Source organism: Cucurbita moschata, unplaced genomic scaffold, assembly GCF_002738365.1.
Source record: "Cucurbita moschata cultivar Rifu unplaced genomic scaffold, Cmos_1.0 Cmo_Scf00009, whole genome shotgun sequence".
In the NCBI taxonomy this organism is placed as follows: Eukaryota; Viridiplantae; Streptophyta; class Magnoliopsida; order Cucurbitales; family Cucurbitaceae; genus Cucurbita; species Cucurbita moschata.
The window spans coordinates 519,087-537,402 of record NW_019268525.1 but is presented as its reverse complement, the minus strand read 5'-3'; the positions used below and the strand labels follow the sequence as shown (position 1 = coordinate 537,402).

The 18,316-nt window shown below is 33.3% G+C and overlaps 3 protein-coding genes across 8 annotated transcripts; all 3 read left to right on the top strand.

The window, feature by feature from the left end:
• Positions 1 to 2,342: 2,342 nt before the first annotated feature.
• LOC111447870 (aminoacyl tRNA synthase complex-interacting multifunctional protein 1) lies at positions 2,343 to 8,577 on the top strand. 2 transcript variants are annotated; one of them, XM_023087235.1, is made up of 12 exons: positions 2,343 to 2,507; positions 2,927 to 3,022; positions 3,919 to 4,089; positions 4,352 to 4,417; positions 4,645 to 4,710; positions 5,375 to 5,491; positions 6,230 to 6,381; positions 6,518 to 6,608; positions 6,708 to 6,776; positions 7,071 to 7,162; positions 7,453 to 7,516; positions 8,180 to 8,577. In XM_023087235.1, the coding sequence occupies exons 1-12, from the start codon at positions 2,427 to 2,429 to the stop codon at positions 8,282 to 8,284; spliced, it is 1,170 nt and encodes a 389-aa protein (XP_022943003.1). In that variant the 5' UTR covers positions 2,343 to 2,426; the 3' UTR covers positions 8,285 to 8,577. The 2 variants fall into 2 exon arrangements, with proteins under 2 accessions (XP_022943003.1, XP_022943002.1); XM_023087234.1 differs by having other exon boundaries at positions 2,344 to 2,507; positions 5,369 to 5,491.
• A 2,642-nt stretch (positions 8,578 to 11,219) lies between these two features.
• On the top strand, positions 11,220 to 12,127 carry LOC111447367 (two-component response regulator ARR17-like). Of its 2 annotated transcripts, XM_023086505.1 has the most exons (5): positions 11,220 to 11,408; positions 11,523 to 11,614; positions 11,708 to 11,785; positions 11,868 to 11,938; positions 12,029 to 12,127. In XM_023086505.1, exons 1-5 carry the CDS (start codon positions 11,288 to 11,290, stop codon positions 12,117 to 12,119), a joined length of 453 nt encoding a protein of 150 aa, XP_022942273.1. In that variant the 5' UTR covers positions 11,220 to 11,287; the 3' UTR covers positions 12,120 to 12,127. The 2 variants fall into 2 exon arrangements, with proteins under 2 accessions (XP_022942273.1, XP_022942272.1); XM_023086504.1 differs by having other exon boundaries at positions 11,220 to 11,614.
• A 799-nt stretch (positions 12,128 to 12,926) lies between these two features.
• On the top strand, positions 12,927 to 17,676 carry LOC111447365 (glycerol-3-phosphate dehydrogenase [NAD(+)] 2, chloroplastic). 4 transcript variants are annotated; one of them, XR_002711249.1, is made up of 10 exons: positions 12,927 to 13,347; positions 13,971 to 14,107; positions 14,305 to 14,410; positions 14,936 to 15,137; positions 15,237 to 15,324; positions 15,630 to 15,777; positions 16,620 to 16,769; positions 16,861 to 17,010; positions 17,097 to 17,245; positions 17,533 to 17,676. XR_002711249.1 is itself a non-coding variant. In XM_023086501.1 (9 exons), the coding sequence occupies exons 1-9, from the start codon at positions 13,027 to 13,029 to the stop codon at positions 17,109 to 17,111; spliced, it is 1,317 nt and encodes a 438-aa protein (XP_022942269.1). In that variant the 5' UTR covers positions 12,927 to 13,026; the 3' UTR covers positions 17,112 to 17,437. The 4 variants fall into 4 exon arrangements, 1 of the variants encoding a protein (XP_022942269.1); XR_002711250.1 differs by lacking the exon at positions 17,533 to 17,676 and adding an exon at positions 17,357 to 17,442; XR_002711251.1 differs by lacking the exon at positions 17,533 to 17,676 and having other exon boundaries at positions 16,841 to 17,010; positions 17,097 to 17,437.
• Positions 17,677 to 18,316: the final 640 nt, after the last annotated feature.

Sequence of the window (18,316 nt, the reverse complement as noted above, 5' to 3'; positions counted from 1 at the left end):
TTTTTTTAATAATTTTTATGAATTATTAAATAACTTTTTTTTTTCTTTTGTAAAAAATTATATTTTTTATGTAATATTTATGTGGTTTAAAAAAAAAGATTATTTTTTTAAGACAAAAGAAAAATTAAGCATTAAGTTAAAATAATGCATAGTAAAAAAACATTAATTTAACCTATAAAATACCTTTAAACTTAAAAAATATTTATATAAAAAAAAATATAATTGATTTTGTAATATTATTTCAAAAACACCTTCAACTTTAAAAATGTTTATTAATACCTTTCAATTTAAAAAAATATTATTTACCAATTACTGTTAACCTTATATTTAGAAAATACTCGTCAAATTTTAAGAGTAACATTAATACACTCTAATTTTATAAAAAAAATTATTGTTGTCAATATATGACGAAAATTGTCTATTAACATCTCATAGATTATGTAGGAACTTTTAAATGTTGCTTTTAAAAGTTCATGAGTATTATGAGACGTGGTACTGACGGTAAATATATTTTTTAACTTAAAAAAATTAAAAAATATATTTTTAAAATTCTTAAAGAAACTTTTTTAAACAAAATATTTACGATTTTCATCTAAAATTAATCGTAGTGGTGTTTTTTAGTATTTTAAAATATATTAAGGATATTTTTAAACTTTTTAAAAATTTAAAGAAAATGTTATTTTTATTATTTTTTTTAAGACAAATTTTAAAGTTTTTGAGTATTTTTAGTAATTTATAATCTAATTTAGAAGTAGGAAGAATTTAAATAATTAATTATGTACAATGTTAATTTCGTCAATTTCGTCGATATATTCATAAATTTGAAATTTAACATAATATCAAAATTAATGTTTTAGAAGAAGAGAACAATAAATGGTAAAAGTTAGGTAATGAGGGTTGGTCGAGGGAATTAATTACTCCTCTCTTTAATTTAATGCAAAGCCCCACACCATTTTGACCCCCGTTACACAACTTTGTGGTAATTTATCGGTTTTGGTCTAGGTATAGTTTATGTCCATTTTATTCCGTTGATGCTAACAACGATACGTAACTATATAACATGAACAATATCTACCAATAATAAGTTTTAGCTATTACAAATGATATCATAGTCAGATATCAGATGGTGTGCCAATGAAAATACTGACTCCCTGAGATAGACTGTGAGATCCCATCTCGGTTAGAGAGGGGAACAAAAAGATTCATTATAAATGCGTAAAAATCTCTCTCTAACATACACGTTTTAAAATCGTTAAGTTGATGGCGATATGTAACAGGCTAAAGCGAATAATATTTGGTAGCGGTGGACTTGAGCAATTATATATATATATTTATAGATTAAAAATTTGAAAATTGTGAAAGCTAAATTGAAATGAAATAAAACTTAGAATACGTTGGTGAGTATTATGAAATTATTTTTTTATAAGATTTAAAAATTAGAAAAAAAAAACATCTAATTAATTTTGTTGTTGAGAATTAATGAAGTGGGGCGAAGTTTGAAAAATTTAAGAATTTTATTTAAAAATAGAGCCATAAATATGAATAATTCGATGAATAAAAATTTATGAAAATGACCATTAAAATTGAATAAACTTTACACTACCCATTATGGGCATTCATTATTGGTAGGGAAAGGTTCGAAAATTTTAAAACAATATAAATTAAAAGTGAATTAAATGCATCCCAAAAATGGCCCAAGGAGCCATCTTTTCAGTACACGTAGATTGATGTTATTTATAAAGGACATTAAACTCGTAAATTGAGGATTTGTAGCCATTTGAATTTCAAAAAATGTTTCTATTTAACACAACTTTAATTAATTATTATTTTTTAAGTTACAAAAAAAACTTAAAATAATTAAAAATTACTACCAATACCAATACTAACCAGATGTATAATTGAAACTCCAAATTAAATGTGATTTGCTTGAAGCAATTTTATGTTAGACAATTTTTTGGAATTTTTTTAGGATGCACGCGAGTAATGACAAAAAACACGTTGGAAAGATTTGTGTTGGTCTGTACGGATAATCTTCACTAATAAAAATGAGAAGTAATGTGACCATGCCACAAGAGGATGCATAGGAAAGTCGGAGCGGAATTAAGCATAGAGCATCGAAAAAAAATTGTGCGATAAAAAATATTTGTGTGGGAGAGGCAATTAATTTTAAAGCAGTTGAAAATCAAAATTTTAAAAATTTGATTTTTTTTTAAAGCGAAATATATATTAAAATTTTTTTTTTAAAAAATCATGGAACAGAAAGCAGTTATTGGGCCAATTGCTTGATGGGCCGTGCCTTTGAAGTCCGTGACCATAACAAAGAAGAGCCATTAGCAAAGCTTCTGAAAATTGAAAAACCCTATCAGTGATTGATCGACTGTCCGAGTAGAAAGAATTCTCAGCAGTTCATCACTGAAAAGCTTGAAATGGCTGCCAATGGAGGTTCTGCGTTAGATAGGAAGCAGTTGGTCGCATCGGTGCTGGCCAAACACTTCTCCTTAGATTTTGTAAGCTTCTTCTCTCTTAACCTGCTGTCGAACGCCGTGAATCTCTGATCTTATACGGACCAATCTTCTCTCTTGTTTCACTCGACATTTATTGGTATTGGCTGCTCCATATTGTGAAATTGATTTGACTTTACGTGTACGAGGAATAATTCTATGCACTGTATTATTTTATGGATATGATCATGGTTTGTCTAGTTTCTCTTAGGAGTTAGATGAAGTCGTGGAATCATCTCCAGACATGAATTTTAGCAGTAAAATATGTTAATGTAGTTTCCGTTGATTGCCTCATTTGTTTTTTGAAATGATTCATCCGTCCAACGATTACGAGCTTCGGTACCACTTGTTTACAATCTTTCTTTTCCGTGTTGTGCATTGTCATTGGAATTTTGTTACTGAAGTTAAATTGCTATTTGTTTCAGAGTTCATTAACCGGAGAAAGTATGGATTTTAAGACCTATGTAGTAAACCTCTTGAAAACATCAAGAAATGGTGCTTCTATCGATGATAATGATGAGGTAAGGTTGAATATTTTTCACTCTTTCATTATTCCGAAGTTCCATTCATTGATTTTCCTTTGTTGCATTTGACCTTGACGACTATGCTGACTGTACTCGAATTTCATATTGTTAGAAGTTTTTTATAGGAGCACGAATTTTCATGGAAGTGAAAAGAGTACAAAAGATAAGAAAAGAATCCACCCCAATTTCACAAAGGAGATTTTCGCAAAGCTCTCCAATTGGTCAAAATAGAAGAAACAGATCAGTTTCTAGAATCCTTTGAGAGAAGACATCAATTATAACAGTTGAAAACAATAGTGCCTCAAGAGTCCTCCCAAGTTCTTTATGAACCTTGAAGCTATGCTCTTTTCTCAATCCAAACTTTACAAAGATTAGGAAAAGTACAGTTTAACTGAAGAGTGTTAGCTTTTATTTTATTGGGGTCAGGGATGCCTGACGACAAGAGGGAAATAGAAAATCTCAAATATCGGTAGACCAACCAAAGTTCAAATTGAAGGTATTAAGGATTTTCTCCCAAACGTGCTTAACCAATGGACCAACCAATAAAAATTAATATGTATCTTCACAAGCAGACTTGCACCAGACACTAAGCGGGGAACAAGAAAATATGTGGGAATTTGTGTTCTGCACTCTCTATCAAATGTAGATTCACTGCTAGAAAAGGGACCAAACGAAAGCTTTAACCTTCCACATGCACTTAGTAGCGTCCATAGGGAAGATCTTTCTTCCCAAGGAACCTTGCCAATACATGTATTATGAAGGCCAGATATGCAGCCGTTTGAAATTTTTATGTTTTAGATTTCCCGAACGGACATCTGATAAAATTGAAAATTTATGTTTTAGTGTAACTTTTTGTTTTATCATTACCATAACGGTTATGATGGTTGCTGCAGGTGATGAAATGGATTACATTTGCAGACAGCTTTCCTGTAGATTCTAAGGCATGCCTTGAGGTTCTCAAACAATTAAATGAAGAATTGGTTCAAAAGTCTGTACTTTTGGGTAATGGATTGAAGACATCTGAAGCTGATGTAATTGTGTTTTCAGTACTACACCCTTCTGTGGTAAGCATTCTTGCATTTTATGACAAAATGTCTATATTTAAGATCATTCTTTTCTTTCAAGAATGTCATCATTTCTTCATATTATGTATACACATTTCATTTCACGTTTTCATGCTTAGATCCTTGTTCAAATGGCCGATGGATCTTTTGCATACGGTTCTTGGATTTCGAGGACTAGTTTTACATAGGATTTCAAAAAATTACTTTTAGATTGACCAAAGTAGAGATTCCAGTGAGATCTGACCTTATTGATTACTGCTAGATTGGCCTTTCAACAGCAGAGAGAGAAAAGTTGCCACACATTTTAAGATGGATAGATTATATCCAGGTGGGTCTACTTCTTTAATGCCTTGACTGCTTACCAATTGCATGCTGAGAATATTTCTGGTTTTGATTGTTGATTTTATCGCAGACATGCAAAAATGAGTATTAATATTGGTTTTTTAGTCGTTTATTTATACTTTGAATCCACTTTTATTCTGGCTTCAATATTATTGTGGTTTAGTTCCATGACTTGAGCTAATTAATACTTGCATCATTTTGTGTTTTTAACAGAACAAAGAGAATATTGGGGAGTTGTTTCAAAAGATACAGCTAGAGAAATGCAACTTTGATCCTCCAGTAAGTGCGCAATTAATTCTTTTGCATCTGCTAGAGTTTTGCTCCAAAGTGAAAAGTATATTGTTTGCACTATCATACCATTTATCATTAGAAACATCTAAGTTATGCCAAAAAATTATGTTTGGTTCACATAATATGGACTATAAATTTCCAGATCAAGTCAGCTAGTATTCTTCCCTTGTGTGACCTAGCTACAATTTGACTTTGAAATTTGAATATTCGTTATTCATTGTTTTTCTCTATTCTAGTTGATTATCCTTGGGTTCTGTACTGTGTTGTCATTGTTCTTTGATTTTACCTGTTTGATGTTGTTAACTTCAAACTGCCAGTTGCTTTCACATTGTTTTCACTTCACTCTCAAATTGCAAGTTCTTGTTGGTTTCTAGTATTTGTGAATTTCTTTGTGCTTTTGCCCTGTTTTTGTGGGTTCCTCCATTTCTGGCTTAGCTGAAGCAGCAAAGCTTTTTAAGGAGATGGATATTTCATAAAATATATTTTTTTCTCTAAAAAAACTAAAAGCTAGATTGATTTTTTCAAGTTTCATACAAATTCATGGAGTTTGTTCCCAAGAAGTATGCATTTGAATTACTGATGGTTAATAACTCGCATTTTGAGAAATTCCGTTGCATGAACAAATTAAAAGTCTTATTAATTATAGTTGCAGGGAAAAGTTGTTGCCAACAATGTGGAGGAAGATTCAAACGCCAAGAAGTCTTCGCAAAGCACCAAGGTTTCAGATAAGCCTCAACTGAACCCAGACACTAAGAAAACTGATCCGGGGGTAAAGCCTACATTTCTTTATTGGCCTGCCTACTCATATTTTGGTAATATAAACTATTGAAAAATGTTGCAAAGACCTTTATTGAAGGGAAACTGTATTCTGTTCTATTTTTCATATCTTTTGAATAGTTTGGAGAGAATTCTCTCATCTTGTGAGAGAACATTACTTGTGCACTGTTTCAAATTTTGGGGAGAATTGGTGCTTTGATGGAATAGTGAAGGAAAATATTTTACAGTTGTTGCATAGCCCAGCCATGGTTTTAAGAAAAAGAAATCCTTTCTTTGTGAACTTTGGTTAGAGAGGAATCAGTGAATCTTTAACAATAAAAGCAGGAGCAGGGTTTTATTCTAATCGGTGTACACTTTCAAATTCTTTTGATAATTATACCTCCTTTATAATCAATTTTAATTGGATCAGATTATTGTGACGCCATATGGGGTATTTTGATATAGATCTTTTGGTTTCTTTTATTTTAACTTTTAATAGATTCAGTGAAAAGTTTGTTTAGAAAAAAGAAGTGAGGTAGAAGAATGTTTTCTTTTGAACCAATATATTACTTGCACATAGTTGATGGTTCTATTTTAGTATTCAATGTATATTGACTTGTTGTGACCTGTTCAATTTCTGTGGTATAACTTGATATCCTCTAACTATTCTTTACTCCTGCCTTTTCTCATCATCATCTTTTTTGCAATTCATTCATTTACATATTTGTTTTTAATTTTATGGAACTGTTAGAAAAAAGAGAAGGACAAAAAAGAAGCTGCACCTGAAAAGAAGAAACCACTTGAAACAGAAACAACGGATAAAGAAAAGGAAGTTAGCGTTAGTTTGTTGAATATACGTGTTGGGCTTATTCGAAAAGCGTGGAAACATCCATCTGCTGACAGGTATGGTCAGCAATCTTCCTTCCATGTACTGCTTTCTGCGATAGCATTATTTGCGTTGATCTATTGAAGTTCATTATTCTCCTCTGAGCTTAAATTTGTATAAATCATACTGTGGTGATGATGGTTAATGATCCAGTTTGCTGGTTGAGGAGATAGATGTTGGAGAGGCCAATGTGCGACAGGTTGTCAGTGGTCTGGCAAAGTTCTGTAGTCCAGAGGAATTGACGGTATAGTTACATTTACATGTTGGTCATGAGGAACTTGTAATGGATCCGCTGTACAAACAGAATTCAAAGTTTGATGTATTATTGTATTAATCTGTGCAGAACCGCCACGTTGTTCTTATCACTAATGTAAAACCCGGAAAGCTACGAGATGTGATGTCCCAGGGATTGGTATTTTCTCTTTCCTTGGCAGTCTGTTTTTTTTTTTTTTTGGACATACCATAATTGATTATTTTTATCTTTTTTAGGCTCCTGTACTTTACTGTGACGTATATGGATTAATATGAAGTTGCCTTTCATTTTATATGTGAATACACCAAATTCTTAGCACTATTTCTCTAGTTCTGGTCTCGTTTCAGTTATTTCTTCTTACATTTTTAATGTGGACTTTGGATGTTCCATATGTTGTGTGGAAGTTGTGTTGATATGCTCACTTGTACATGGATTCATAAATCCCTCTCTCAGGTGTTGTGTGCGTCTAATGAAGATCACACCATCGTGGAGCCTTTGCTTCCTCCTGAAGGAGCCAAAATTGGTGAACAAATTTCATTTGCGGGGTAAGTTTTTCAGAGACAACTCAATTTAACTGCATTACCTGACTTGCACTTCTATGAACTTTTGTGTAGAGTAGCTGTGTATATATATATTATACACTAGAAGATGTTTCAAGAATCTTTTTCTTATTCAAAAGGGGGAAATTAGGTCTTGTCCTTGGTAAATGTAAATTCTCCCTTCGGCGTATCATTGAGTATCTGATTGTTTTTCTTGGTTGTTTTATAATTAATCTCTATTTGAATTGGGTCTCTGCTGTTATGTGGTGTATTGATTATCTCGTAATTTGATTTAGGGTTGATGGGAAGCCAGAAGATGTTCTCAACCCCAAAAAGAAACAACTGGATAAGATAACACCGGTACGTCCACTTTTAACCTTCCCTGTCCAAATAGGTTCAAAATAAAGAAAAAAAGAAAGAAAGAAAGAAAGAAAGAAACCGTTTTAAATGACAAGGTCATAAAGTGGATGTGTTTTGAACAAAATAGGCAAGGTTGAACACTTACATTTATTCTCTGGCTAAAGGGTCGTGGATTGTTGTGCCTTCTTAAATTGCATGCATTTAAACGTAAGAAGGGCGATTCAAAGGTCTTGCGTTGGGCAAACGAAATGAAAGCAGCAGCCAGTGTATTTGGAATAACTTTTGAAAAAAATGATTTTTAAATACTTTCTTTTTAAAAGAAAATAATAATCAATTTAACTTATGGAAGGATTTTAGATGACCAAAAGTGTTCTTTAATAAATGATAAGCACTTTAAAAATTGAATTAGTTTTTAACCTATCTTTGAAAAAACATTCGAGAGATGAATTATATATATATATAAGTCCTGGAAGTGATTAATAAACAAAACTTCAAAATATGCAGAAAACTAAATATCACATGTAGTTAATATAATCACTTTTAAATGTTGTGGATCCACTAAACGCACCTTTTATCCTGCTCTCCCGGCTGCAATCTATGCCTACTCACATCTTTCATTTTGCACCTATTATACTCAAATGGTTGTTATTTGGATGGATTCAGCATCTTTTCACAGACGACAAGGGCGTGGCGATGTACAAAGGAATACCGTTCATGACATCTGCAGGAGCATGCACGTCGTCGATCCCGAAGGCAAGCATCAAATAATTGCATCATAGCCATGGTAGAGGAGAGCTTCACAGCCAGAAGGATCCCTGAACACTGCGCTACTTGGCGAACCAAACAGAGTCACTTTTGAAGAGATTTTGCACTGGTTCATCAAATCAAATGGGCCTTCATAATTTCAGGTAATGTATCGTTGTAGTTCTTTTGGTCTTAAAAATGACATTTTCTGATTTGAATTTATGATATTTAGAATTGACATTATGTTCGTATGATGTCAAAGGGTCACATTTTTGTTTTAGATGAATCTCAATCTCCCAACAACCATATTTTGTTTATCTAACTTCGAATTACACATAAATATAATTTCGATTTCAGTTAATCTGTGTTTTTTTTAACGTGTTTGGTAGCAGATTTAGAATTTGGTTCTCAATTTAATTTCAATTGTTTATATTTATAAGCCAGGAAAATAGTTGGTCGAATCTCTATTAGGCAGTAGTTTTTTACATTTTCTGAAGGTGATGTTTGGTCACACAATTGACTAAATGTGACTTTTAATAATTTAGTACTTCAAAAAAATCATTTTTTTAAAATCAAACATTTGTAGTTACAAAGTGACCCAAATGCAATAATAATACATCACTTTTGGCTAAAATAAGAAGTTCAAAAAAAGCACTCAAAATTATTTCAAGGTCACAACTTTAATTAATTAATAATATAGTGATTGTATTGGGTTGACTGAAATGAAAAGACTGTTTGGGTAAAGGAATAGGGTACTCTGTCCAAGATTCCCTTGACCCTAAACCTGTTTTGTTTAGGTTTGACTTTACCAAACTCTAGACTCCCAAAAATCATTCCGTATCTTAAATCAAATAAAATCCACTAACATGTCCCTTTCTTTGGATTTTAGATTCACCCAATCACTTCCTTCAATTTTTTTTTAAATAATAATAATAATAATAATAGACTGTCTACATATTCAAATTTTGATACCTTTATTATTTCGCCTATATTCGAGAAAGATGGAGCCGAGAAGTCGAGGGAGACAATAGATGATAATGACAACATTATTTGGTTCATACCGTTCGATCAAATCTCACCAATCGTCCTTAAAATTATCATTTACTCATTTGAAAAATCCATTACTCATTTGAAAAATCCAACTAATTTATCTTTTCTCATACTTCCTAAATCATAATACGACCAACTAATACAAATAGTCAAATAGAAATCCCCAACTCTTTTGCTGTCGAAATAGATCGTAGATCATTAGGAACATGCAAGATCCCATATCGATTAGAGAAGAGAATGAAACATTTATGTTAAGAGTGTTAGAAACTTCTCCCACATAAACGCGTTTCTATATATAATAGACCAAAATAGATAATATCTATTAGTAATGAGTTTGAGATCATAAGCCAATAAGATTGAAATGTAAAAGAAGAGAAAAAAAAAAAAAAACTAACAAATATTGGAAGGGCATGGGCATCTTAGAAATCCAACCTATCACATGGGTTTGAAAGTTACCTCTATTTTCAGCACATTTGATACCTTTCTACATGTGATGTTATTACCAAATGAATGGAGAACGTGAATCCCCCACTTTATGATAATCTTCGACTTTCAAAACGATATCAATATGCTTATAGTATCGTTTACACTTTGATCTCTAAATTATTCCGATATCATAAATTTGGTACATTATACCCATTTTCACAATAAAAACACTTTCGATTTTATAAACTTAAAAAAAAAACTTGTTCAAATACAACCACTTATAAGAATTTTCATAAACTCACTAAATAGAAAATTGAGAAGTATCTAATAAAATCATAAATTTGTGGATGTATTGAAAAAAGTGAGAGAAAGAGAGAGAGAGAGAAGGAGAAAGAAGGTAAAGTAATGGGGGAAATATTTAAGGTTGGAAGGTGTCAAAAAGATTTGACCACTGTTTGGTTCTGCCAAATCATTAATATTCGTTTGTGTGATGGCCTCGCCATGGTGGCTTTGCAGAAACAATAAAATCAACATAGCTCTGAGCCTCTCTTCAGACATACAAATAATGATATCATTTTCACAGTCATGAGATTGAGCCAAATCTCCACCCTTACCCACGAAGGATCTCCAAAGATTCTCCCTCTCCCTCTTCTCCATGCTTTCTACATCCATGTTTCTACGTGTTAAATGCTTGGGATGCCTTTCTCGTTCTTTCTTGTCTTCCAATTTATAATCTCGACCATACGGTTTTAATTCCCTTCCTTCTCTTGGTCTCGTATTCAATATCGAGAATAGGGTTCTTGTAATAGTGCCAAGTTCTAGTCGTATGACGACTTATCTTAAACTTTGACCCTACGGTTTTAGCTTTTAGGGTTATGGTAATAATGTACCAAGTTCTAGCAGCATGAGTGTAAGATCTCACATCAGTTGAAGAGGGAAATGAAATATTCCTCGTAAGAATGTGAAAACCTCGCCTTAGTAGACGCATTTTAAAACTATGAGACTGATGACAATATGTAACGGGCTAAAGTGAATAAGATCTACTAGTGGTGGGATTTGGTTGTTATAACGAGTATTTCTCCTAATCTCTAACTATAGGGTTTTAATTCTCTTCCTTGCCTCGACCCTGTTTTGAATATCGAAATTAGGGTATGAGGACTTTTCATGGACTTTGATCGTTGGATTTTTATTGAAATTAGGGCTCTTGCAATAGTGCCGAGTTCTAATAGTATGACGAGTTCTCCTGACCTTTGACTTGCCTCGAGCTTGTTTTGAATATCGGGATTCGGGTCTGTTAAAACGATACCAAGATCACTAAGAGGGTTACAAAAATCACATAGAAAAGGGAAAGAAGAATCTCCATAACTACACCAAACATTTGGCATTAGTTATGGTTTGGGTTACACTCATTTAATCCTATAAATACCCAACAAACAACTCACACAATTCAATTCATCTCTCTCTTGTGACTTTCTGATTCTCTTACGTTTCTTTCTTGCTCTGACAACCTCGTTTTCCTCTCTCTCTCTCTCTCTCTATTGCAACCCTTCCATGGAGGCTGCCGGTTCCTCTTCTTCTCAAAATGGGTACCAACCCCATGTTCTTGCTGTTGATGATAATCTCGTTGATCGTAAGCTCGTTGAGAAATTGCTCAAAAACTCCTCTTTTAAAGGTAAAAATACAAAAGTTTTCATTTTTTTCATTCAAAACAGGATTTCAGAATCTGGGCAAGAAAAAAAAAGCAATCTTTTTGTTTGTTTGGTTGTTTGTTTGTTTGTTTGTGCAGTGACAACAGCAGAAAATGGTCTCAGTGCTCTGGAGTTTCTGGGTTTGTCGGATGAACATGAACATGAACACAACAACATAGAATGCGGTGATGTAAGTTAAGATTGTGTTTGGTTGGTGAGAAAACGAAGGAAACTCCCCAAGAAAATTGGAGATGTTTTAATGGAATCTTTGTCGTTATTGCAGAGGTCGAAGGTGAACATGATCATCACGGATTACTGCATGCCCGGAATGTCCGGATATGAACTCCTCAAGAAAATCAAGGTTCCATTTTTATTTTTATTTTAATTCTTTCTTAAATTTATTGAAAAAATAAAAATAAAAATTAATCTTGTTTGTGTTGCAGAGATGTTCGAGGATGAAGGAAGTTCCTGTAGTGGTGGTGTCATCAGAGAATGTGCCCACTCGCATCAACAAGTTAGTTAATTTAGTTAATTTAAATCCATCCATCTTTATCCATACTATGATATTTTAAAAAAAATTAATAAAAAAAATGAATTTGGTTAGGTGTTTGGAGGAAGGAGCAGAGATGTTCATGCTCAAACCTTTGAAGCAATCTGATGTGGTGAAGCTCAAGTGCCAGCTGATGATGAACTGAACATTTTTTTTTTTTTTTTTTAGTTGAAACATTTGAAATGGTTTAGGATGTTAGTTGCATCCAGTTCTCGTGTTTTTTTTTTCTTTTTTGTTCAATGGATTTTAATTCCAATAATTTTGATCTGTATGTCCATCTAATCTTTTCTATTATTATTTTTAGTTTATAAAAAAAATTAAAACATATATATATATATTTTAAATTTAGTAATTTATTAAGTTCGTCAACATTTTGTGTTAAATAAATTTTTAGAAATGTCTAAAAATTATTAATAGGGTTTGTAATCTTAGTTTTCAAAAATAGATTAAAAAAAATAATAATTATCAGAGTATAAGGAGGGCTTGAATATCTTCTCCAAGGATTTGGAGAAAGATTTTGTCTTTTGTCTTTTTTTTTTTTTAAGCACGGGTAAATCCAACGTCGGAATGATTTATAGCTCAACCCAATTCAACTATATATATTTCGGGTTGTCAATGTTTTTAAAAAATTATAAACGTCATTTGTATCTTTAAAGTGAGAAAGGGTTGGATCCAATTGGATTATGATGAGTTGCGAGTTGCGAACTTTATTTTAGGGTTCGTCTAAGTTTAAACGTAAACTGATTTTTTTTTTATTTAAAAGTAAATAGTGAAAAATAAAGGTTAATATATATTGATTATTAATTTTTTGATTTGAAACTTTTAAGTAGTTACCAAAATTAATTTAGGGATATAAATTGTTTTTATTTTTTAATTTTTTGTAAAATGGTCTGATTTGGTAATTTAATAATAGAAAAAAAAAGGAAAAAAAGAAAAGAAAAAGGAGTTCCATCTGATATTCTCGACGTTACCTGTTATCTTCTTCTGTCTGTGATTCCCGAGCTTCTTACAACAACGCTTCACAAAACCTTCCAAAGCTTCTCTTTGTTTCAATGGAGACGCCATTGCTCGACCTTTCTTCCCGCAACGCATTTTTCACGCCCAAGAATTATTCGTTATACTACACAAAGCCTTCCAAATTAACCAATTTCAGCCTCTGTTGTCCCGATAAACCCACCACTTCCCATCGCCGGTTCTGCGCCGATGAATCGCCGCCTCCGATTCTTGAAGACACTGACGTAGTTCTAGATTTGGTCACTGAAAAAACCCCGAACCGCCGTAGGATTGTTCGACTTGCCTGGGAGAAGTTGGTGCGGTGGTCCAGGTCTTGGCGATTCAAGGCAAAGACCGACGTTCTTGAGCGCACGAACAAGGTGGGTTTTAATCCGCTCCTCTTCTTTTTCCTAATTTTATCTTTTTTTAGCCTGTTGAAGATGTGGGTTGATCTTTTGGAGGATTAGTCTTGCGTGATTTGATAATGTGACTTCAACCTGTTTGATAAAATGCCGCAGAGAAGTTCGTTGTAGTATCTTGTTTTTTCTTTACTTTTTATTCAATTTGTTACCGAAATCCCTTGTTTTTCACTGTAATTACCTCATTGTACTCTCTTGTAAATTATAATATGAACGAGGCTCCTTGTATGGCATTGTTAGGTCTGGAGAATTATGACACTATTATTAGTCTGGGAAATGATAACCCCGAGAAAACGAATCAACACCATATTACTTGAAATTCGGCTTCAAAATAAGTATATTAGTCGATGTGTCTTGAACCCAGTTAATTATCAGCAAAAGCTTAAACATTCCATTCGTCATCAAGGTCCAGGCAGGACTATGCGGAACTTGAAAAAGTACATCTTATGTTTTGGGAGATAAATGTCAAACTTAAAGCATTAGAACTATAGACAGTTTATTCACTGATATTTGTTTATAGCATATTCCACTTGCGAAATCTCTGTTTCCTTCATATTTAGAGTTCATTATCTGAATTCTATCAGGTGGCTGTGCTTGGAGGCGGATCTTTTGGCACAGCGATGGCTGCCCATATTGCTGGTAGAAAGCCACAATTGGAAGTCAACATGCTTCTCCGTGATCCTCAAGTATGCCAGTCCATTAACGATAGTCACTACAATAGGTAAATTATACTGGAAAGAACTTTTCTTTTTCACCTATTTCAGCTTAAATCCATGCGTAATTAGCTGAAGTTCACTTACAATACGTATATGTGTTTGTGTGTGTGTGTGAGAGAGAGAGAGAGCTTGTGTAAATGTTTGTGTGGTCTCAGATGACAGTTTGCTTGATTGCATTTGACTTGAGGACATTTGTTTTCAGTAAGTACTTCCCAGGGCACAAGCTACCGATAAATGTTATTGCTACAACTGATGCCAAAGCTGCTTTGCTAGGTGCTGATTTCTGTTTTCACGCTGTACCTGTGCAGGTCTTTCACTACTCTATTGAAATTTCAGCATTAATATTTGTTTGCTCTTCGTAATTATGAATTCCAAAGGGGAAAAACTTATAATGCAGTCCTTTCTTTACAGACTCAGATATAGGATCTTGGGAATTTTTAATAATCTTTTATCCCTTTCTTTAACCGTGGGTAGTTATATGTTTTATTACTATTCATTTACTTTAAGTTGTTTCTTTCTTGTTAAAAGCTTTTATCATGTGGTAAAGGGCTTCTTTATTTTTGGTTAGGTAGTTATTTTCAGTGAGGGTTTTTTTTTAGCCTATAAATATGGCTGCTGTACTCTCTTTAAGGCCTTTGAATAGTTGCTGAATTATTTGGAACTTGAGTGCATCAGATTCTTGCAAATAATTCAATTTTCTTTCATATGGTTTTTTAATTGTAGATGTCACAAGTAATTTTCATATGGGCCTTCAGTTTTAGATGTCAGAAATATTAATTACTAATTTTGCGTGATTTAAGGATTTTTTTTTTAAAAAAAAAATACTATTGCAGTTCAGCTCGTCCTTTCTTGAGAGCATTGCTGACCATGTTGATCCACATGTGCCATTCATATCTCTAAGCAAAGGGTTGGAACTTAATACCTTGAGGATGATGTCACAGATTATTCCCCATGCACTGAGAAATCCTCGACAACCCTTTGTTGCTCTTTCAGGACCTTCATTTGCTTCGGAATTAATGAATAAATTGCCGACAGGTGATATTGAGGCACATTTTGCACTTTTCTTCCTTAGTAAATGCTCTTTTGAATTGTATTGTTTTAAAATTGTTATGAACCTCTATTTTGATTTTCCAGCAATGGTAGTTGCATCAAAGGACAAAAAATTGGCAAATGCAGCTCAGCAACTACTAGCTTCTAGTTATCTAAGAATAAGCACTTCGAGGTAGATATAATTACTGAACAATGAGGCTTACTTTTCTTGAAAATTGTAATTTAAAATACCTTTTGGTAGGAAACTTTGATTTATCCTACTAGTATTATCATCTTATCAAGCATCTAACTTCACATTTAGTCATTTATCCAGTTTCTCCGTTGCTACCTTATTCTTTGTTTATTTCTCCATTGTCTGATCACAAATTCCCTCCCAAAGTATTTTATTTTAAGAAAATAAAATATACCAAAATGAAAAGGTACTTGTAAGCTCTGTAAGCCAGTAATTTACTTAGCTTGTAACTTCTGATGACTCAGTGATGTGACAGGGGTGGAGATTGCAGGTGCATTGAAGAATGTCCTTGCGATAGCAGCAGGAATTGTTGAGGGGATGAATCTTGGTAACAACTCTATGGCAGCTCTTGTAGCACAAGGTTGTTCTGAGATCCGTTGGCTAGCAACGAAGGTATGCTTTTATTCAGCATTAATTTCTTTGAAGATTGAATGTGATTCATTTACGTCACAAGCCCAAAAACTAGATTTTGTTGTTTCTTAATAAAATTGTACATAATTTTAGGAAAAGTCTCAAATGAGAAATGGAAAATGTGTTGTAGTTAACAAATGTTTCTATTTTTCAAAACTGAACACAATTGAGAGATACTGGAACGATACCTAATGACCTCTTACGTATTTTTCTGAATCGCATTTCAATATGGTGCTACCGTATGGACCCACTGTGAGATCCCACATCGGTTGGGAGGAGGATGAAATATTCTTTATAAAGGTGTGGAAAAACCTTGAGGGACCACTTTTCCTAGCAGATGCGTTTTAAAAACCTTGAGGGGAAGTCTGGAAGGGAAAACCCAAAAAGGACAATATCTGCGAGCGATGGGCTTGGGCTAAGAGTAAGAATTTTAATGGAGTCTTTTCTCTCTGCTGCCAATTCAGATTGTTACTAAATGTTCTCTGCTCGATTATTGGCCTCTTACGTATTTTTCTCAATGGCGCTTCAATATGGTGCTACCTTATGGATCCATTATCATGTAAGCTGAGAGTAAGAGCTTTAATGGAGTCTTTTATCTCTGCTGCCAAATCAGATTGTTACTGAAAGTTCTCTGCTCGTTTATTGTTTCTGTTCCAACTTCCGTTGGATGGTCCAGAAGATGTTGGCTTCGCATTCCTAAATTCAATAATAGTTCAAGCCTTATCTACTACATCAAACACTCGCCTACTTTTCTTATCTTATCTAATTGTCTGATTGCAGTCCTGACATTCTGATAACTTTTGCCTTCAATTTTTTTATTAAAGATGGGTGCGAAGCCAACGACAATTACTGGACTCTCAGGCACAGGGGACATTATGCTCACATGCTTTGTCAACCTCTCTCGAAATCGCACTGTCGGAGTACGACTAGGGTCTGGTGAGAATCTGGATGATATATTGAGCTCAATGAATCAGGTACTACCTGGGTAGTCTTTAAGCATGTCCGGAAATATTTGGTTTTCATTCAATGCTAATGTGTTGTTAAGGTCCCCCCCGTATGCAACAGGTTGCAGAAGGTGTATCAACTGCTGGGGCTGTTATTGCGTTGGCCCAGAAATATAATGTTAAGATGCCAGTTTTGACAGCAGTGGCCCGAATTATCGATAACGAGCTAACACCACAAAAAGCTGTTCTTGAATTGATGGGACTTCCTCAGGTAACCCTTAGCTCTCATTGAACTGATAGATAGGATGTTTATTACTTTCATCAGACTGCTTGAATGCTCATGTGAACTTCATTTAGGTGGAAGAGGTCTGATGATACCTGGGGGCTTCAGAGATATTAAGGCATTGTTATCACAATAAATATTTGGCATGAAACCATGATGCCATCAACCATTTTACTAGAACGTTGATCATAAGTTCTATGAAACTTGCCACTGAAGACCAAAGGTGAAACTATCTTTGGTTCTCATTAATCAAATTCAGTGATTTTGATCTTGTGAAGTCAGTCATAAAAAAACTGCCATCATTCTGTCTGATTTATTTAATTGTTATGTGAAGGATCAACATCGGTATCTATCATTTAATGATCAAATGTGATCATGTAATATGATTCATAATTGACTCAAAAGTTCACTGTCATTCTAATTCTCTTGAATTTAAGTTCACATTATTGACTTAATGATCCATGAATATGACGTTCATCAGGTTTACATATTTTTGTGACCTTGTTGCAGACTCACGGGCGACCCACTTTTATGATTTCTCTAAGGACCATTAATATGTTACAACATGCAGTTTCGGTAAAATTTCGTGAAAAGGTACTTAAAGGTGTACCCTGATTGGATTAGCATAAATTTTTGGGTGGCCCAAATTGGGTTCTTGGTATGTTTTTTTTTTATTATTCATCAAGTATAACTACTCCACTTTTTAAACATAGACGGGTCAAGATCGTTATTAAATGTATGCCATCATTGTTTTAAAATTTATGAAAGGAAATTATAAAACTTGATAAGCATGAATAACTTCCAACAAATAACTCCAGTCCTAGAATTAGATATTTAGATATTTAGATATTTAGATATGCATATACATACTAGTGCAATCGCAAAACTTAAAATCATCTCTAAACATAAATCATTTAATTTGTAGTCAAAATTCCTTAAAAAAAAAAAATATAAGATCATTTGGCTTGTGACCCTTCTAAAAAATCAAATTGGGATCAAAATCAAACATGAACCATCTGGCTTGTGACTAAAAAATCAAAATGCATGTCATCTAGTTTTTGACCATGGTGGTACAGTCCAGAGATGTATTATTTTTTAAAAAAAGAAATATACCGGTGGGAGTACGATGGATAAAACTGTTGACCGAACCAAACTCCTCAATCTTTTCAATCGTTTTCTTGAACACTCCTACATAAGGGAGATAAATGGGCACAACTATTAAAACTTGAGAGACCAAACTTATACGATAAGAAATAAAATATTAATTTATGGACCAATTTGCCCTTTTAAAGAT

Coding starts and splice junctions, on each gene's coding strand:
- LOC111447367 (XM_023086504.1), top strand. CDS start 11,288: ATGGAGGCTGCCGGTTCCTCTTCTTCTCAAAATGGGTACCAACCCCAT. Junction 11,615..11,707: donor ACAACATAGAATGCGGTGAT/GTAAGTTAAGAT, acceptor TCGTTATTGCAG/AGGTCGAAGGTGAACATGAT. Junction 11,939..12,028: donor GTGCCCACTCGCATCAACAA/GTTAGTTAATTT, acceptor GAATTTGGTTAG/GTGTTTGGAGGAAGGAGCAG.
- LOC111447365 (XM_023086501.1), top strand. CDS start 13,027: ATGGAGACGCCATTGCTCGACCTTTCTTCCCGCAACGCATTTTTCACG. Junction 15,138..15,236: donor AATGAATAAATTGCCGACAG/GTGATATTGAGG, acceptor TTGATTTTCCAG/CAATGGTAGTTGCATCAAAG. Junction 15,778..16,619: donor TCCGTTGGCTAGCAACGAAG/GTATGCTTTTAT, acceptor TTTTTATTAAAG/ATGGGTGCGAAGCCAACGAC.
- LOC111447870 (XM_023087234.1), top strand. CDS start 2,427: ATGGCTGCCAATGGAGGTTCTGCGTTAGATAGGAAGCAGTTGGTCGCA. Junction 2,508..2,926: donor AACACTTCTCCTTAGATTTT/GTAAGCTTCTTC, acceptor TATTTGTTTCAG/AGTTCATTAACCGGAGAAAG. Junction 7,517..8,179: donor AACTGGATAAGATAACACCG/GTACGTCCACTT, acceptor GGATGGATTCAG/CATCTTTTCACAGACGACAA.